The sequence below is a fragment of the Mauremys reevesii genome, unplaced genomic scaffold (assembly GCF_016161935.1).
Source record: "Mauremys reevesii isolate NIE-2019 unplaced genomic scaffold, ASM1616193v1 Contig1, whole genome shotgun sequence".
NCBI classification, from domain to species: Eukaryota; Metazoa; Chordata; order Testudines; family Geoemydidae; genus Mauremys; species Mauremys reevesii.
In genome coordinates this window covers 1,516,662-1,535,991 of record NW_024100715.1, presented here as the reverse complement: position 1 = coordinate 1,535,991, position 19,330 = coordinate 1,516,662, and the positions used below count along the sequence as shown (strand labels likewise).

Genomic DNA, 19,330 nt, shown 5'->3' with positions numbered 1-19,330 from the left:
CACACACCCATACACACACACACACACACACGCACCCCCATTAGCAGGTGCTGTTAATTACTCATGTTTCTTAATGATTGGCCCCCTGCTGTTGCCTTGACCCCTTGTGCCCCCCAGCGGTTGGGCCACACCCCATCTCCCGCCCCCACCCATGCTGCCCAGCAGGGGCAGGGCCCATGTTAGGCCAGACCCCCCATGTCACGGGCTGAGCGTCGCCCGGCTGGTCTCGCCATGAAGGAAGGTGGGGCTGCCCCACCCCCCAAGTTAGCCACTGGGGTCGCAGGGGCGTGGGGGAGACGCCTGAGCTAAGGGCTCCCTGCAGGCTGGGCCTGGGCGCTGGATCGGTGCCGGGGGGCCCCTGCTGCTCCCCAATGACCCCCCCCCGTTTCCTTTGCTGAGGGGCAGGTTCCTGTAACACCCTCCCCCCCTGCAAAAAAAAAGGGCCTGAGCCCCGCCCCCCACCTGGGCCCCTCCCTTCCCTGAGCCCCGCCCCTCCCTTTGCCTGAGCCCCGCCCCTCCCCTGGGCCCCTCCCTTCCCTGAGCCCCGCCCCGCCCATTGCCTGAGCCCCGCCCCCCACCTGGGCCCCTCCCTTACCTGAGCCCCGCCCCGCCCTTTGCCTGATCCCCGCCCCCCCCCTGGGCCCCGCCCCGCCCTGTGCCGGCGCCCCGCCCCTCACCTGGACCCCTCCCTTCCCTGAGCCCCGCCCCGCCCTTGCCCTGAGCCCCGCCCCTCCCCTGGGCCCCTCCCTTCCCTGAGCCCTGCCCTCCCTTTGCCTGAGCCCTGCCCCTCCCCTGGGCCCTCCTTCCCTGAGCCCTGCCCTTTGCCTGAGCCCTGCCCCTCCCTTTGCCTGGGCCCCTGCCCCTCCCTGGGCCCCACCTTTGCCTGAGCCCTGCCCCTCACCTGGGCCCTGCCCTGAGCCCCGCCCCTCCCTTTGCCTGAGCCCCGCCCCCCACCTGGACACCTCCCTCCCTTAGCCCCGCCCCTCACCTGGGCCCCACCCCTCTCCTCAGTTCCTTCCCTCCTAGCCCCTCCTCCCAAGTGGGCCCCTCCCCTCCCTGAGCCCCGCCCCTCTCAGCCCCTCCCCTCTCAGCCCCTCACCTGAGCCCCGCCCCGCCCCTTCTCTCCCTGCTTCTTCCCCACCTGGCTCCTGCCCCGTTGCGCATGCGCGCGCGCCCCTCCCTTCTGGCTACAGTTTATGGCGCTCGCCCTCCGTCCCCGCCCCTCTCCTGTCAACTTCGGCCAATCAGCAGTCGCCCGCCGGCCCGCTCCCCACGTGACTCCGCGGTCCCGGCCAATCAGGGAGCGGACGCCCAGGCCAGAGCCAATGGGGAGTAGCGACCGCGCCCACCCGTCCCGGCTCGGCCAATCAGCGGGCGACTCCCCAGGCAGCGCGCGCCGCACGGGAGCCCGGGCAGCGGCTGTAGCCGGCGGACGCTCAGCGCCGGGCCGAGACAAGGGGAGGGGGAAACCGGGGTCCCGGAGCTACGTCACTGGGGGTACCCCGTTACCAAGGAGACCGGGGTCCTGGAGCTACGTCACCGCGGGGACCCCGTTACCAAGGAGACCGGGGTCCCGCAGCTACGTCACCAGTGGGACCCCGTTACTAAGGAGATCGGGGTCCCGGAGCTACGTCACTGGTGGTACCCCGTTACCAAGGAGACCGGGGTCCCGCAGCTACGTCACCAGAGGGACCCCGTTACTAAGGAGACCGGGGTCCCGGAGCTACGTCACTGGTGGTACCCCGTTACCAAGGAGACCGGGGTCCGCAGCTATGTCACCAGAGAGACCCCGTTACTAAGGAGACCGGGGTCCCAGAGCTACGTCACCGGGGGACCCGGTTACCACCAAGGCCTGGGTTCTAGAGCGGTGTTGCCAAGGAGGCTGAAGTTCTAGATCCTTGTTGCCAAGGCGACCCGGGATCATGCCCACCAGCCTGGCTGCCCTGGAGGCCGGGGGGCTCTAGCGCTGCGTTGCTAGGAGACCAGGGTTCTAGAGTGCCAGCACCGAGAGGAGGGGTCAGACAAGGGCTCCGGCTGCACAGGAGCCTGGTTGCCATGCCGACCGGGTGTGAGTTCTAGAGCAGCGTTGCCAAGAGACACAATGTTCGGGAGCCACTTTCCCGTGGGGGGGGCAGGTTTTCTAGACTGGCGTTCGTGAGAGGTTCTCGGTCCTGAGGGCAGAGGGAACAGCTAGAGACAAGCGCAGAGCGGGGGTGTTTCTGGAGCTCTGTCAGGAAGGGGGGTTCTAGAGCCATAGAGCAGGGGGTCTAGAGCTGGGAAAGGGCCCTGCCAGGCTCCAGAACTGCTTTGCACAGGAAGGCAAAGGGGATCCAGAGCTGGGGAAGGGGGAGGGGTCCAACCCGTCCCTTTCCCTCTATCTCAGCCTCCATGGCCCCCACGCTTTGGTTCCCCTGAGCCCCCGGGGGGCGGTAGCAGGGTCCCCCCACCCCCTGCAGGGAGCCAGTGCACTTTAGCAGCAGCCAAGGGGAGGAGACGATGCCGTGAGCTGCTGTGTCGTCAGCTACTTAACGAGGGAGGGAATGGGAGGGAATTAATTCCCCCCCAACACATGCACAGGGCAGGAAAGGCTGGGGCAGGAGCTGGGTACATTTCCAGCCACTGCTACCATGAGTTGCTCCGGTCTCAGCCAGTAAACTGTTCAGAGAAGAATAAAACCCAGGTGTCCTGGCTCTCAGCCCCCCCCCTCTAACCCACTAGACTCCACTCCCCTCCCAGCGCTGGGATAGAACCCAGGAGTCCTGACTCCCAGCACCCCCTCCCCAATGCTGGGGAGGGGGAGCCGGCCATGCCGTCTGAGGCCCTGCCCTGCTTCCAGCTGCTGCGCATGGGCCCAGCCTGCCCGGGGGATGACCCGAACCGGGACCTGCACACCTTCCGGCCGGCCGGGCCGCGCTGCACCTACCGGCTGGGGCGCCGGGCCGAGGTCTGCGACGTCCCCCTGGTGTCGGAGCGCAACCCGGGACTGGTGTCCCGCATCCACGCCGAGATCCACGCCGAGAGGGACCCGCACAGCACCGCCGGGGAGTGGCGGGTCTGCCTGGTGGACTGCAGCACCCACGGTGAGGGCTGGGGGGCGCTGTGCTGGGGGGAGCGGGGCGGGAACTCAGCAGGGGGTGCTCTGCCCTGGCAGTCAGCGCTGGCTCCAGTGTCTCAACACCGTGGTTCTGGATCCCCGCTCAGTTAATTCCTTCCTTTGCACTTCGCATCGGAGACGATTCCCTTTTCACTTCCTGTTTAAAGACTCTCCCGGGTCCTCACCCCAGAGGCAGCTGCATTTCAGCCCCAGGCCAGTCATCCCAGTGCAGGGTCCCTGGGTGGCCACTAAACACGCCCCACCCCAGAGGTGGCTGCATGTCAGTGGCGACTGACAAGATCCCAGAGGATAAATTATCACACACACAACCAATCCGCCCTCCCTCTCTCCGTTCTCCTGTACACACCCTGCTGTCTAAGGCAGTGGTTCTGGGCTCGCGGGCTGCAATACAGCTGTGTGCTAATGGCTGCCGGGCCGTGCTGGGTCCTGGCTGTCCGGCGCGGTGCATTGGGGTCGCCAGCTGGCTCCGTGGGGCCCTACAGAGTCTGGGGTCAGTGTTGGGGCTTCTGCCCGGCCCCACACAGCAGCATCTGGGGTCCCTGCCACCCGGCCCCCCGCCCCGGGCTCCACTCCTGGCCCCACGCTGTGGAGCAGTCTCTGGGCGGGAGGCACTGGGCATAGGGTCGGGGGTTGGGGGGGTGTTCTGGTTCTCAGCCTGTGGCCCAGGTAACATTGTGGGCTGCATATGTGGACCACAATGATGAATAGGTTGAGAACCACTGGTGTGAGGTAACCGTCTGTCTATCCCTCGCCCCCCAGACTCCTCTGTCTGTCTGTCTATCAGTACGTCCATCCCATACACATCTGCCTGTCTGTCGCCATCCCTATACACGTCCGTCTGTCTGTCTGTCCATCCCCACACACACCTGTCCGTCCGTCTGTCCCCGTACACGTCCGTCCGTCTGTCTGTCCATCCCCACACACACCTGTCTGTCCGTCTGTCCCCGTACACGTCTGTCTGTCCATCCCCCCACACACCTATCCATCCGTCTGGCCCCATACACGTCCGTCCGTCTGTCTATCCCCACACACACCTGTCCGTCCGTCTGTCCCCGTACACGTCCGTCTGTCTGTCCATCCCCAAACACACCTGTCCGTCCGTCTGGCCCCATACACGTCCGTCTGTCTGTCTGTCCATCCCCAAACACAGCTATCTGTCCGTCTGGCCCCATACACGTCTGTCTGTCTGTCTATCCCCACACACACCTATCCGTCTGTCTGGCCCCATACACGTCCGTCTGTCTGTCCATCCCCACACACAGCTGTCCGTCCGTCTGTCCCCGTACACGTCCGTCCGTCTGTCTATCCCCACACACACCTATCTGTCCGTCTGGCCCCATACACGTCTGTCTGTCTGTCTATCCATCTCTCTAATCTCTCTCCCCCAACGTCTATCGTCTCTCCATCCATTTCTACCTCTATTTATTTAGTTAAAATAACCCCCCCTGGGAATTCCCTGACCCAAAGCTCCGTGCGTGTCCCCCCCCGAACTCGGTGGTTCCCATGAGCAGGACTCGCTCCCCTGTGGCCACTAGCCCACCCCCACGTGTGTCGGGGACCCTGGCCTCCCCGTTCACCCCGCTCTCCCCTTCCCATCTCTGCCAGGCACCTACGTCAACGCTGTGCGGGTGCCCCGGGGCCAGCGCCTGGAGCTGAGCGACGGAGACCTGGTCACCTTCGGCCACCCGGACCCTGTGCCCGAGGGCTGCGCCCTGGCGCCCCCGCCTGGCGACTCGGAGTTCTGCTTCCTCTTCCAGAAGGTGCGGGTGCAGCCCCAGGATTTCGCCGCCATCACGGCCCCCAAGGCCCCCTGGCCGCTCCCCTGCGGCTTCAAACCCGTGCTGCCCGGCGGCAACCATCGCATCCGGCCGCTAGCCCGGCCCGTGGGGCCCTCCCGCCCCTCCCGCCCCAAGGCCACCCTGATCCTCAGCTCCATCGGCAGCATCAGCAAGCTCAAGCCGCAGCCGCTGACGTTCACCCTGAGCCGGGGCCCGAGGTCGGAGCCGGCCGCCCGGCCCGGGGCCTCCAGGAACCGTCGGAAGTCGGCCCACACGCTGCTCCCCGAGCTGGAGGACGAGGTGACCCGGCTGGACGAGGAGCAGTGGCCTTGCGAGCCGGACGGATACAGCTGCCAAAGCCCGCTGCGCAGGGCGCCGGAGGGGGCGGGGAGCGGCAGGGCACAGCCGGACGCGCGACTGAAGGTCCAGGTCACGCCAAGCGGGTGAGTAGAGGCGGTTTCCCAGCATGCTCTGCGGAGGGGGCAGGATCATAGCACCTACATCTCCCCCGAAAGGGCCGGAGATCGCCCTGCTGCCCTCAGCCGTCATCGTCCGGCCAGTGTTATAGTTGGCACTGCCTGCAGCGCTCTGCCCCAGAGCTGGGCGCACGAGAGGCCCCAAACTTATAGTGTGGGGGCTCCAGCCTGGCATCGGGACCTCTCAGAGGCTGGTGTGGGTGAAGGGGGAGCCGTCGGGTTTACATTGAGGCAGCAGTTGGCTTGTAGGATCCTGTGATGACATTAGGGGCTAGTGAAGCCAGCCAGCGCCCCCTAGAGGGGACAGGCCCTGGGCCCCATTCCCTGCCACCCTGAGCCCACCAGTCCCCATGCTGGGGCTGAATGAGAGCCAGCCCCCCCAGAGGGGACAGGCCCCGGGCCCCATTCCCCGCCCCCTGACCCACCCAGTCCCATGCCCTGGGGTCCAGTTCAGAGCCGGCGCCCCCTAGAGGGGACAGGCCCCTGCCCCATTCCCCGCCCCCCTGAGCCAGCCAGTCCCCGCCCTGCGGCCAGATGGGAGCCAGCGCCCCCTAGAGGGGGGACAGGCCCCTGCCCCATTCCCCGCCCCCCTGAGCCAGCCAGTCCCCGCCCTGGGGCCAGATGGGAGCCAGCGCCCCCTAGAGGGGACAGGCCCCTGCCCCATTCCCCGCCCAACCTGAGCAAGCCAATCCCTGCCCTGGGGGCAGATGGGAGCCGATGCCCCTAAAGCAGGAGGCCCGGCATCGCTCACCTCTCCCGTCCCATTGCAGGAAGCGGCGGGGGCGGCCGCGGAAGCACCCGCTGCGTGACACCTGCCAGGTGTTCTCGCAGACGCTGCTGGCGGCGGAGCCCTGCGCGGCCCCACGCTGCCGCCTGCCCCAGGACGAGACGGTGCAGTGGGTGCAGTGCGACGGCTGCGACGCCTGGTTCCACGTGGCCTGCGTGGGCTGCAGCTACAGCGCCGTCCAGGAGGCCGACTTCCGCTGCGGGGGCTGTCGCACGTAGCCGCGGGGCAGTGGGGGACGGAGCACGGGGCAGCCAGGAGACCGGAGACTGTGCAAGATGGGCAGGGAGTGGTGAAACCGTGCCAGGCAATTGTGGGTGCAGACAGTGACTGCTTAAACCGTGCCAGGCGATTGTGCATGCAGACAGTGACTGGTGGAAACCGTGCCAGGCGATTGTGCGTGCAGACAGTGACTGGTGGAAACCGTGCCAGGCGATTGTGAGCACACAGACAGTGACTGGTGAAACTGGGCCTGCCGATTGTGCACACACAGGCAGTGACTGGTGAAACCATGCCAGGCGATTGTGCGCACACAGGCAGTGACAGGTGAAACATGACACCTTAGAAGGGACTGGTGAAATCATGGGAGACAAGCAGTGACTGGTGACATTGTGCCAGGCGATTGTGCATGCACAGGCAGTGGCGGGTGAAAACATGCACACCCTCACAGTGACTAGTGACACCATGCCAGCCAAGTGGAGACGGTGAAAACAACCGAGGAGCGGGAAGCAAGAAACGTAAGCCGGACACGTGGCTAGCAATGAAAACAAGAGATGCCCGGCTTGTGACTTGTGCAAAAGTGCAAAGACGATTGTGCAAACCTGGGAGCCGAGCACGTCCCCCTGGGCTGGGATTTTTGTCCCCGAGCAGGGAATGGGACACGGGGCCTTTCCCCTCTATGGGGCACTGGCTCCACAATCCAGCCCCAGCGCACGTGAGCCGTGGCTTGTGAAAATGTGCCCGGCAGGCGAGAGCCAGTGGAGCACCAATGCATGAGCAGCGCCTCACGCTGACCGTGCCGGGCTATCACTCCCAATCGGGCTGGGCGTTTGCCCGGTGCCTCATCAGAGCATTCGGCAGTCGTGCGCAGCACGAGCATTGAAGCAGACGACTCGCAGAGATTACACACGGCCCTTGTGACAAAACAAGACAGCTGTGCAGCCTTGCACGAGGATATGACCTGGCCGTTTTCACACCCACGGGGACTCCAGGAGGGCATCCAAGACACACACACAGACCCCGTGCGATTGAATCGTCCGTCAGCCTTTACACCCCATTCCCTTCCTTCTTTCCGTAGCAGCCGCTTCTCCATGCACCTGGATTTCCCCGTGCGAATAATCCCAATCATCATGGCCTCCCATGGAGCCACTTCCCTGCTCCCTTCTTCCTTCCAGGGGAGGGAGACGGAAAAGAAGGGAGTGAAAAGGCACCGCAAAGGCCAGAAGCACTGGAGTTTTCAGCCTGTTCCTAAAACGGGGTTCTTCTTCCTACTCCTACACCGGACCTTTCCTGCCCACGACGCTGGTGAATGCCCCCCCGCCCCGCCCTGTGCGGAGACACGGATCCACCTCTCCCCGGGTTCTTTTTTCCTTCTTTCGCTCTGGCACCAAAAAAAAAAAAAGGGTTTCTAACCAATCACCTGTTCGTTTTTCTCCACCCTGCCACTCCACTTGCGCCCATTGCAGTCTAACCTGCACCGCTGGACCAACCCCCGGCGAATGGTTTGTGTGTAACTCCCGCCCACTCTGAAATCGCTGCAGCACAGGGTGTGCCTAGCTCCCTCCTCAGCTACTGCGCACCTGCTGGCGGGAGGCTGGTATTGCAAGCCTGGGAATTGACTCCCGGGGGCAGGAGAAGCCGAGGGGCACCCCCAGGGGGGATCTGTGGCTCAGGGGGCAGGGAGCTGGGAGACCAAGACCCCCTCACAGGATTTATTCTGTCATCTGTAGTTCGGTCCCATTCCCTGCTGGCCACAGCGGTCGCTTCCCCAGATCGGGTTCTACACAGCCCGGCCTGGGTTCAGGTGGGGAGCGGTGTGGGGCCTAGTGGTTAGAGCAGGGGGGCTGGGAGCCAAGACTCCTGGGTTCTCTCCCTGGCTCTGGGAGGGGAGTGGGGCCTAGTGATTGAGGGGGGAGGAGCCAAGACTCCTAGGTTCTCTCCCCAGCTCAGGGAGGGGAGTGGGGCCTAGTGGTTAGAGCAGGGGGGCTGGGAGCCAGGACTCCTGGGTTCTCTCCCTAGCTCAGGGAGGTGGGGTCTAGAGCAGGGGGGCTGGGAGCCAGGACTTCTGGGTTCCGTCCCCAGCTGTGGGAGGGGAGTCGGGCCTAGTGGTTAGAGGGGGGGGGCCCTGGGAGCCAGGACTCCTGGGTTCTCTCTCTTGCTGCCCCCATGACCTGAGCTTCAGTCTTTTCCTGTTACACCTGCCCCAGTGAGAAGAGGCAGTGTCAGGGCTGCAGCGCTAGCCCAGGGCGGGGGGTTTCCTGGCGGGGAAGGGATGGGGAGGCAGCCATGGCCGGGGGGGGGTGTTAAATCCTGCCCCAGCCAGGCCCCTCCCTGAGCCAGCAGCCGGGGTCCTGGATCACGTCTTAGCTTCCCTGCCGGAGCTTGGAGCCGCACGCCGCCTCTCACTCCATGCAGCAGGGTGTGGTGCAGTCACACGGCGAGCTCTGCCTCTGAAACTAGAGGGGGCGCTGTCCCTGGCTCCGTGTGCTGGACCTGTGTGCATCTGGGCTGCAGGGAGTGGGGTGAAGGCCCAGCAGGGGGTGCTGGGCTGCAGGGAGTGGGGCAGGAGGGGGTGCTGGGCTGTGGGGCCCAGCAGGGTGCACTGGCCTGCAGGGAGTGGGGTGGGGGCCCAGTAGGGGGTGCTGGGCTGCAGGGACCGGTGCGGGGGGCTCAGCAGGGGGCAGTGGGCTGCAGGGAGCAGGGTGGGGGCCCAGTAGGGGGTGCTGTGCTGCAGGGACCGATGCGGGGGGCTCAGCAGGGGGTGCTGGGCTGCAGGAAGGGTGAGACAGGGTGCTCTTCCCCATGTTACAAAGCCAGGCATGGACACCACAAGTCGTTTGGGTAACGAGTCGTTTAATAAGGCACAAAGAGGCAGGCGCGAGCGCGCAGCAGCTTCCCGGCAAGACACGGCCCGGGATTCTCGCTCCCGCCCGGTGAAACCCGAATCACTTTCCCCACATCGGATTCAGCAGCAAAAAGAGAGAGAGAAAAGCTTGGAGGGGAAGCAGGGGGCAGGGATGCAGCCAGAGGGGTCAGGACCCTCTCACCTCCTGCTGGAGAAAGAGTCTTACACTATTTACACCATTCCCTAAAAAAGAGCTACAAAGTCTAGAGGAACGTGGCTGATCTAGAATCCACCCCTGAGGTTCCTGGGATGGGAGATGGGGGGCTGTGGGGTCCCGGGGGGTTGTGGAGCAGCTGGACCCTGAGGATCCTGGAGGGGGTTGTGTGGTTCTGGAGTCACAGTGGTTCTAAACTCCTCCTGTCCTGGGTCTGGAGTCACTGTGGGTCTAGATGTGACACGTGTTGGTTCTGGAATCACCATGGTTCGGTATCGTGATGTCTTTGGCAAAGGGAGCAAGGTTCTAGACTTACCGTACTTGTTCTAGAGTCAAAGAGCTGCTGTGGCTCTGGACCATCCCCCCTGCAACCTGAGGTTCCTGAACAGGAGATAAGGTTTGGACACCCCTGCTCTAGACCCTCCATGGGTGGAGGCCTCTGAAGTGGGTGACTGGGCTCTGGAGGCAGAGTGGTTTGTCTAGATCAGCGGTTCTTAAACTGAGGATTGGGCTCAGGCTTTGGCTCCCCCACCCGGGGCACTGGGAATCAGGTGGACTCAGGCTTCGGTTCCCCCCTCTTGGGGTCATGTAGTAATTTTTACTGTCAGAAGGGGGTCACGGTGCATTGAAGTTTGAGAAGCCCTGGTCTAGCTCACGTACACACAGGCTCACAGAAGATCACCGTGATGGAGTCCTAGTTTCACCAGGATGTTCTAGAGCCCCACCACGCTGAAGGGCTACACTGGAGGTTCTAGATCAACACCCACAACATGGGTGGCCTGATTCTAAAGCATTCATGGTTGTACTGGAACCCTCCCACCTTGAAGGGCCGATGTTCTGGATTCCACAAGGTTCTAGATCCCTGACCTGCACCCCAAGATACCTGAAGGGAGCTGACAGAAAGCTCTAGTGGCTCGATTCCTTAGCTATTTCTAGACCTATAAAGATATTACGGGACTGTTGAGATACCTAGAACACCATCAGCCCCAGATTGTCCACTGAGAGGTGGTAGCTGTTCTAGACCTCTGGTGGCTGGGACAGGGTGGGTTCTAGAGCACATCAAGAACATCCCACTTCTAGAGCCAGGGTGCTTGTGGTCCAGCGCCTCTAGAGCCAAGATGGGGCGCAGGCTCAAGAACGCTTGCTGTCTAGACAAGGCTGATCTAGAACCATTCCTTCCCCTTGTATTGGGTCATTTCATGCAGAGGCCTTTCAGACTGGGGGGAAGGGGGGAGATTTGCCTGTAAATAAAAATGTACCCACAATCCCTTGCCTTAAAATTAAAAATAGGGGGAGGGGTGGTGCAAATCATCCCCCTCCTGGGAAATTTACCCATAATCCTTTGCCATAAAGTTAAGGGGGAGTGTTTCCAGTTAAAATTCTCCACCCTCCCACAGGCCTGTCAGTGTCTGCCCCCGGCCAGGTCTGCCTGCCCCACCCCCACCCCCCAGTCATTCAGGTGGAGTGCATGGGGTGGCCCATGAGGGGGGGGCCTGGGGGAGTGGGGTCGAAGGCCTCCCCCCCGTGGTGGAACTGGGGCACGTACAGGGTGGCGAAGGTGGCGGCGTTGTAGCCCTGGGGGGGTGGGGGGTGGTGCCCCATGGGGGGCCCTGGCAGCTGGGCAGGGGGAGCGAAGGGCAGGGCCCCCCCCTCGCAGTCGTCGCGGACGGAGCAGCCCCCGCTGCGCTTCCCCTTCTGCCGGCGGTTGCAGAACCAGACGCGGACCACCTGGGGGGGGGCAGACGGACGGAGGTCAGCGCCATGGGATGGACTTCCCCCGTGCCCCTCCCCCCCAGACCTCCTGTGCCCCCACCCCACACAGCTCCCCCATGTTCTGCACCCTCCCCTCCCCAGCCCCCTAACCCGCAGCCCCCCACAGCTCCCCCAGGTTCTGCACCCGCCCCTCCCCAGCCCCTAACCCGCAGCCCCCACAGCTCCCATGTGCCACACCTCCTCCCCAGCCCCCTAACCCGCAGCCCTCCATGCACACAGCCCCCCACGTTCGTCCCCCACATAGCCCCCCTCCACGCACACACGCCCCCTGCGCCCCTCCCCACCCACGGGCCCCGGACTCACGTCCTTGTCGAGGCGCAGGTCGTGGGCGATGTGGGCGATCTCCTGCAGGCTGGGCTTCGGGCAGCGCAGGAAGTAGCTCTCCAGGGAGCCCCGCGCCGCCGTCTCGATGCTGGTTCGCTTCCGCTTGCGGGCCTGGAGCAGGGCGCTCTCCATGCTGCACATCTGGGGGACAGGCGGGGGCCGCCCCGCAGAGTCACTGCACCGCCCTGACTCACCCCATCCCCCCGCAGTGCCCCCAGCTCACCCCGTCCCCCTGCAGAGTCACTGCACCGCCCCTACTCACCCCTTCCCCCCGCAGTGCCCCCAGCTCACCCCGTCCCCCTGCAGAGTCACTGCACCGCCCCAACTCACCCCGTCCCCCCGCAGTGTCCCCAAATCACCCTGTCTCCCCACAGAGTCACCGCAGCGCCTCGACTCACCCCGTCCCCCCGCAGTGCCCCCAGCTCACCCCGTCCCCCTGCAGAGTCACTGCACCGCCCCAACTCACCCCGTCCCCCCGCAGTGCCCCCAGCTCACCCCGTCCCCCTGCAGAGTCACTGCACCGCCCCAACTCACCCCGTCCCCCCGCAGTGCCCCCAGCTCACCCCGTCCCCTGCAGAGTCACTGCACTGCCCCAACTCACCCCGTCCCCCCGCAGTGCCCCAGCTCACCCCGTCCCCTGCAGAGTCACTGCACCGCCCCAACTCACCCCGTCCCCCCGCAGGGTCACTGCACCGCCCTGACTCACCCCCTCCCCCCGCAGTGCCCCCAGCTCACCCCATCGCCCTGCAGAGTCACTGCACCGCCCCAACTCACCCCGTCCCCCTGCAGAGTCACTGCACTGCCCCAACTCACCCCATCCCCCCGCAGTGCCCCAAATCACCCTGTCCCCCCGCAGAGTCACTGCAGCACCCTGACTCACCCCGTCCCCCCGCAGAGTCACTGCACCGCCCCGACTGACCCCATACCCCCGCAGAGTCACTGCACCGCCCTGACTCACCCCATCCCCCCGCAGTGTCCCCAGCTCACCCCCTCGCCCTGCAGAGTCACTGCACCGCCCCAACTCACCCCGTCCCCCCGCAGTGCCCCCAAATCACCCTGTCCCCCCACAGAGTCACTGCAGCACCCTGACTCACCCCGTCCCCCCGCAGTCACCACAGCACCTCAACTCACCCTCTCCCCAGTGCCCCCAAATCACCCTCGCCCCTCGCAGTCACGGCACTGCCCCGACTCACCCCATCCCCCTGCAGTGCCCCCACATCGCCCTTTCCCCCCGCAGTCACTGCAGCACCCTGACTCACCCCCATCCCCCCGCAGTCACCCCAGCGTCCCGACTCACCCTATCCCCACAGAGTCCCCCCAGAAGGCCCTTGTCCCCTTGACATGTCAACCCCACACTCACCCCAGCCCCCGCCTGCCCCTGCCCCGGCTCCCCATTCCCCAGTCACCTCAGCATCCCACCCAGCCCTAGTCCCTCCCAGAGTGAACCCAGTGCCCCCATTTCCCTCCCAAGTCACACCAGCAGCCCCCAGCAGCCCGTTGCCCCACACCAACCCCCTCACTCACCCCAGAGCAGGCCATCAGTGCCCCATAGTCACCCCAACCGCCCCCAGCACACAGCACACTGTCGCCTGCCCCGCTCCCCAACATCCCACCCACCCTTTGGGCCCAGCCCCCCCCCGATCTCACCCACAGGTGCCCCCCCCAAAATCCCACCCACCTCCTGCAGGTTGGCGTTGCCGTCGGCCTCGTCCAGCCAGCGCTGCAGCAGCGGTTTCAGTTTGCACATGTTCTTGAAGCTGAGCTGCAGGGCCTCGAAGCGGCAGATGGTCGTCTGGCTGAACATCTTCCCTGCAGGGCGCGAGGCGGGGGTCAGGGCCCAGGGTGGGGGGCAGCCCTGCCCGGACCCAGGGGGCAGCCCCCCCCAGCCGTCTCACTGCGAGGGGGAGCCCCTGCCCTCAGAATGGACCCCGGCATCCGGGCCCCCTTTGAAAATGGGCCCAGGTGTCCAGGGACATTCCCCACCCTGTGAAGGGACCCAGGCGTCCGGGCCCCTCCCCCACACCCCTTTGGAAATGAACCCAGGTGTCCTGGGACCCCCTCAGGTCTCAGAAGGAACCCTGGAGTCCCGGTGAGCCCTCCCCACCCCCACCTCGGGAGACACAGCACCCTGGCATCCCCCCAGCCCGTCCAGGAATGGACCCTGGCGTCCGGGTGCCCCCTCAATGACACCCACCGTACAGCACGCCCAGGGCCAGCCCCACGTCGGCCTGCGTGAACCCCAGCGTGATCCGCTTGTGCTTCAGCTCCTTGGCAAACTGCTCCATCTCCTCCGTGCTCGGGGTCTCCTGGAGGAGGGGACAGGGCCTGTCAGTGGGGAGGGGCAGAGAGAGAACCCAGGAGTCCTGGCTCCCAGCCCTGCCCCTGCTCTAACCACTAGACCCCACTCCCCTCCCAGAGCTAGGGGCAGACCGCAGGGCTGGGCTAGCAGTGGGCTGCAGGTCTGGACTGAGGGGCACCAGCAGAGCTGGGGTGGGGGGGTTTCCAGCCTGGAGCCAGGGCTCTGGCCTGGCCCATCGTCTGGCAGGAATCTGGCCACCCCAGTCCCGGGGCTGAGGACACAGATGGAGCCCAGGTAACAACCGCCCCCGCTGAGCGGATTGAATCTTTGTGAGGAGATTGTCCATTCCTGACACACCCAGAGCCCCTCCCCACCTAGCTGGGGAGAGAACCCAGGCGTCCTGGCTCCCAGCCCCCCCTCTCTAACCCACCAGACCCCACTCCCCTCCCAGAGCCGGGGAGAGAACCCAGGAGTCCTGGCTCCCACCCCCAGCTCTAACCACTAGCCCTCACTCTGCTCCCAAAGCTGGGAAGTGAACCCAGGAGTCCTGGCTCCTGCCCCTGTGTTTGGAGACCTGGGGCGCTGCATGGAGGATCTGTTCCCATCGCTCAGGAATGACAACGACCCCGCACCTGTCTGACCAGCTCCGCCTGCGCTGCAGCCACCTCTGGGGAACAGCGGCTGGGTGACACCCGCCCACCTTTGCGACAAGAAGGGAAGTTGTGTCCTGGCTCCCAACCCCCCGCTCTAACCACTAGCCCCCACTCCCCTCCCAGAGCTGGGGAGAGACCCCAGGAGTCCTGGCTCCCAGCTCCTCCTGCTCTAACCACCAGCCCCCACTCCCCTCCCAGAGCCGGGAGAGAACCCAGGAGTCCTGGCTCCCAGTCCTCTAACCACCAGCCCCCACTCCCCTCCCAGAGCCGGGAGAGAACCCAGGAGTCCTGGCTCCCAGTCCTCTAACCACCAGCCCCCACTCCCCTCCCAGAGCCGGGGAGAGAACCCAGGAATCCTGGCTCCCAGCCCCCTTGGGCTGGGGAGTGGGGCCAGGCCAGTGTGCTCAAGGGGGAATTCACAGCTGATCGTAAATCAGGGAGGAGTCCCAATTAGAGCACAGGAACATATCTTCCTTTGGGGCAGCTGGACACAGGGCCCAGCCTGAAGGGGGAGGGGGCTGGGAGCCAGGACTCCTGGGTTCTCTTCCCAGCTCTGGAAGGGGAGTGGGGGCTAGTGGGGGCCTGGGAGCCAGGACTCTACTCCACTTCCTGTCCCAAACTCTGCCCAGCTGAGATGTGGTGTGATCTGTTGGGATCTCTCTAGCACCACAGGGTGGATCCAGCAGAGATCCTGAGGGACCCGGTCTGTAGCTTGGGGGATCTGCTGGGATCTCAGGAGATCCACTGCTGGGATCTCACCCAGCCCCCGAGTCCGTCCGTACCTCGTCCCCGCTCTCGGCCTCCTCCGCCTTGACCTCGCCGGGGGCCGCCGGCGCACCAGGGCTGCCCCCGCTGCCGTCACTCTGGGGGCTGCTGGCCCCGCTGCCCTCGCCCCCCTCGCCCGCGGGGCCGGGGGGCGGTGGGGGCAGGGCGGCCGGGGGGCGAGCAGCGGCCTGGGGCAGGAAGCAGCCCCCCCAGGCCTGGGCCGGGTGCCCATACATGGGGCCCTGTTGGCCGCACTCCCGCTCCGGCTTGACATCAGGCTTCAGGCCTTCGTAGGCCGCAGCGGGCTGGGCAGGGCCGTAGGGGGGTGCCCAGCCCTCCCCGCCCTGGGGGACGGGGCACCAGGCGCGGAGCAGGGCCTGGTGCCCGGCGGGGTCCCCCGGCTGCGTCTCCAGGAGCCCCCCCTGCGGCCCGTAGTCCAGCCGGTAGCCGTAGCCCTGCCCGGGGGCCGCCCCATTGTAGGCCTCAGGCAGGAAGCTGCCGGGCCCCTCGTGGGGCGCCCCGTTGGCCGGGCCCGGCGGGACGGCGTCCAGATGCAGGCCCTGCCCCGCCAAGGGGTACGGGCGCCCCAGTTCCTGCCCCACGTGGCCAGCCATGGCGACGGGCCAGGGGACGCCGGGAGACGGCCACCTCGAGGGCACGGGCACCGGGCCAAGGGGGCAGCGGAACCCAGGTGTCTGGGGTGAAGATCTGCCAGTGGTGGGACCCAGGCGTCCGGGATGAATCTCAGCCAGCAAGGGACCCAGGCGTCCTTGGGGTGCAGCTAAGCCGGCGGTGGGACCCAGGCGTCCGGGCGTGCAGCTAAGCCGGCGGTGGGACCCAGGCGTCCGGGGGTGCAGCTAAGCCGGCGGTGGGACCCAGGTGTCCGGTGGGTGCAGCTAAGCCAGCGATGGACCCAGGCGTCCGGGGGATGCAGCTAAGCCAGCGATGGACCCAGGCGTCCGGGGGATGCAGCTAAGCCGCCGGTGGGACCCAGGCGTCCGGGGGATGCCGCTAAGCCAGCAGTGGGACCCAGGCATCCGGGGGTGCAGCTAAGCCAGCGGTGGGACCCAGGCGTCCGGGGGTGCAGCTAAGCCAGCGGTGGGACCCAGGCGTCCAGGGGTGCAGCTAAGCCAGCGGTGGGACCCAGGCGTCCAGGGGTGCAGCTAAGCCGGTGGTGGGACCCAGGTGTCCGGTGGGTGCAGCTAAGCCAGCGATGGACCCAGGTGTCCGGGGGATGCAGCTAAGCCAGCAGTGGGACCCAGGCGTCCGGGGTAAAGCTCAGCCAGTGAGGGACCCAGGCATCTGGGGTGCAGCTAAGCCGGTGGTGGGACCCAGGCGTCCGGGAGGTGCAGCTAAACCAGCAGTGGGACCCAGGTGTCCGGGGGTGAAGCTCAGCTGGTGAGGGACCCAGATGTCCGGGAGAATTTGGCACCTACCGGTACCTCCTGTGCTGTCCTGGCCAAGGTTAAGTCGGATGAGCTGGTAAGAACCCAGGCGACCGGGAGCTTCTGGCCCCTAAATCCCTGCCAAGGCGAAGTCCAAGAGGAACCCAGGCGTCCGGGGAAAGTTCGGGGGTGGAAGCTCAGAGGGCCCAGGCGTCAGGGACAACGGGGCTGCCTCTCCTCGGACCCCCTGGGCAAGTAGTGAAACCCAAGGAGGGGTGGAGGGAACCCAGGCGTCCGGGAGAACGTAGCCCCCACTCCTCTGACCTCCTAGTTGTCCGGTGGGCCCAAGGGGGGCTGGAGGGAACCCAGGCGTCCGGCAGAAGCTGGACCCCAACGAACAGGAGCTCCTGCCTCTGCGCCAGTGCTGCCCCCCACCCCGCTGCCCCGTTAACCCCTCCCTGGCCGGGCCACACCCCAGGCATTGGCCGCCCCCATCCCTCCCTCCCGCGCTTCAGCTCCAAGGAGCCGGCCCCTCCCATCCGGATCAAAGCCAGGGGCTCTGCCAAGGCCGCCCCCCCGCCGCTAAGTGCCCCATCGCCGCTCAATGGGTCCCACTTAGCTCCAGACAATGGCCTCGGGGCCTGCCGGGGGCGGCTGAGAGTGGGGGGGCAGGACTCCTGGGGTCTCCGGGAGGGGAGGGGGCTGGGAGCCAGGACTCCTGGGTTCCCTCCCCAGCTCTGGGAGGGGAGCGGAGGCTAGTGGTTAGAGCAGGGGGAGCTGGGAGCCAGGACTCCTGGGTTCCCTCCCTGGCTCTGGGAGGGGAGCAGGGGCTAGTGGTTAGAGCGGGGGGGCTGGGAGCCAGGACTCCTGGGTTCCCTCCCCAGCTCTGGGAGGGGAGCGGGGGCTAGTGGTTAGAGCAGGGGGGCTGGGAGCCAGGACTCCTGGGTTCCCTCCCTGGCTCTGGGAGGGGAGCGGGGGCTAGTGGTTAGAGCAGGGGGGGCTGGGAGCCAGGACTCCTGGGTTCCCTCCCCAGCTCTGGGAGCGGAGCGGGGGCTAGTGGTTAGAGCAGGGGGAGCTGGGAGCCAGGACTCCTGGGTTCCCTCCCTGGCTCTGGCCGATGTCGGGGGGGGGGTAACGGGTAGGATGAGTGAAGTGAGGCGCAAAAGGGTGAAATCACTGACTCGACCTTCAAAGACAGCTCAGAAAGTCAATGGCAGAACCCATCGGCCCCACTCCCCGGCCCATCACTGGGCTTTGGGGGCGGGTGGTTCACGGCCAAGGGCTGAGGGGGGCAGGCCCGGGGGGGGGGCAGCCAGGAAGCCAGCCCCCCGGGGGAGCCATCAAGGCCCGGCCTGCCCCATTGATGTGAGAGCCGGACGCTTAGCAAGAGAATGGCTTTGATACATTGTGTGGGGCGGAGGACGGGGGCACCAGGAGGGCGGGGGAGGGGCTGGGTTTATCTCCCCTTGGTTTCGGTCGGGTTTTGATCACTCTGCAGCCTGTGATGGGCGTGGGGGGGGGGAACCTGGGAGCCAGGACGCCTGGGTTCTCCCCGGCTCTGGGAGGGGCGCGGGGGCTAGTGGTTACAGCTGGGGGGGCTGGGAGCCAGGACGCCTGGGTTCTCCCCGGCTCTGGGAGGGGAGCGGGGGCTGGTGGTTACAGCAGGGGGGGCTGGGAGCCAGGACGCCTGGGTTCTCCCCGGCTCTGGGAGGGGAGCGGGGGCTAGTGGTTACAGCAGGGGGGGCTGGGAGCCAGGACGCCTGGGTTCCCTCTGGCTCTGGGAGGGGCAGGGTTTGGCCCCCAGCACTTAGCAGGCCGTTGGGGGCTGAATGCCCCGGCCCGGGGCTATTGTGGCTGCGATGGCCAGTGACACACTCAGCTATTCAGGTATCAATGGCCCAGCCCTGGGCCCAGCTGACCTGGGAGCGGCTCATTGTGTATTGGTGGATGGGCTGTTAAACCTGGGGCCTGAGTCGTGGGGGGGCTCAGTCAGGGGTGGGTGACGGGGGCGGCTCAGTCAGGGCTGGGGACGTGGGGGCTCAGTCAGGGCTGGGCTGGCAGGGGCTGCGGGTCGGGAGTGAGGGGCACAGGCAGGGCTGGGGGCCAGGGCGGGGCTGGCAGGGGCTGCGGGTCGGGAGTGAGGGGCACCGGCAGAGCTGGGGGGCAGGGCTGGGCTGGCAGGGGCTGCGGGTCGGGAGTGAGGGGCACCGGCAGAGCTGGGGGCCAGGGCTGGGCTGGCAGGGGCTGCGGGTCGGGAGTGAGGGGCACCGGCAGAGCTGGGGCAGGGCTGGGATAGCAGGGGCTGCGGGTCGGGAGTGAGGGGCACCGGCAGAGCTGGGGGCAGGGCTGGGCTGGCAGGGGCTGCGGGTCGGGAGTGAGGGGCACCGGCAGAGCTGGGGGCAGGGCTGGGCTGGCAGGGGCTGCGGGTCGGGAGTGAGGGGCACCGGCAGAGCTGGGGGGCAGGGCTGGGCTGGCAGGGGCTGCGGGTCGGGAGTGAGGGGCACCGGCAGAGCTGGGGGGCAGGGCTGGGCTGGCAGGGGCTGCGGGTCGGGAGTGAGGGGCACCGGCAGTGCTGGGGGGCAGGGCTGGGCTGGCAGGGGCTGCTGGTCGGGAGTGAGGGGCACCGGCAGAGCTGGGGTCTGGGGTGGGCTGGCAGGGGCTGCGGGTCGGGAGTTAGGGGCACCGGCCGAGCTGGGGGGC

General features: G+C 66.4%; 2 protein-coding genes across 3 annotated transcripts; one reads left to right on the top strand and one right to left on the bottom strand.

Annotated features, from left to right (window-relative positions):
- The first annotated feature begins 1,380 nt into the window (after positions 1-1,380).
- TCF19 (transcription factor 19) lies at positions 1,381-7,788 on the top strand. Of its 2 annotated transcripts, XM_039517266.1 has the most exons (4): positions 1,381-2,068; positions 2,837-3,080; positions 4,721-5,336; positions 6,140-7,788. In XM_039517266.1, the coding sequence occupies exons 2-4, from the start codon at positions 2,846-2,848 to the stop codon at positions 6,372-6,374; spliced, it is 1,086 nt and encodes a 361-aa protein (XP_039373200.1). In that variant the 5' UTR covers positions 1,381-2,068; positions 2,837-2,845; the 3' UTR covers positions 6,375-7,788. The 2 variants fall into 2 exon arrangements, with proteins under 2 accessions (XP_039373200.1, XP_039373199.1); XM_039517265.1 differs by having other exon boundaries at positions 1,382-3,080.
- A 3,098-nt stretch (positions 7,789-10,886) lies between these two features.
- Positions 10,887-15,859, bottom strand: POU5F1 (POU class 5 homeobox 1). Its single transcript, XM_039517075.1, has 5 exons — positions 15,263-15,859; positions 13,723-13,834; positions 13,207-13,337; positions 11,508-11,669; positions 10,887-11,159 (listed from the first exon to the last, which is right to left on the bottom strand). Exons 1-5 carry the CDS (start codon positions 15,857-15,859, stop codon positions 10,887-10,889), a joined length of 1,275 nt encoding a protein of 424 aa, XP_039373009.1.
- Between the last annotated feature and the right edge of the window lie 3,471 nt (positions 15,860-19,330).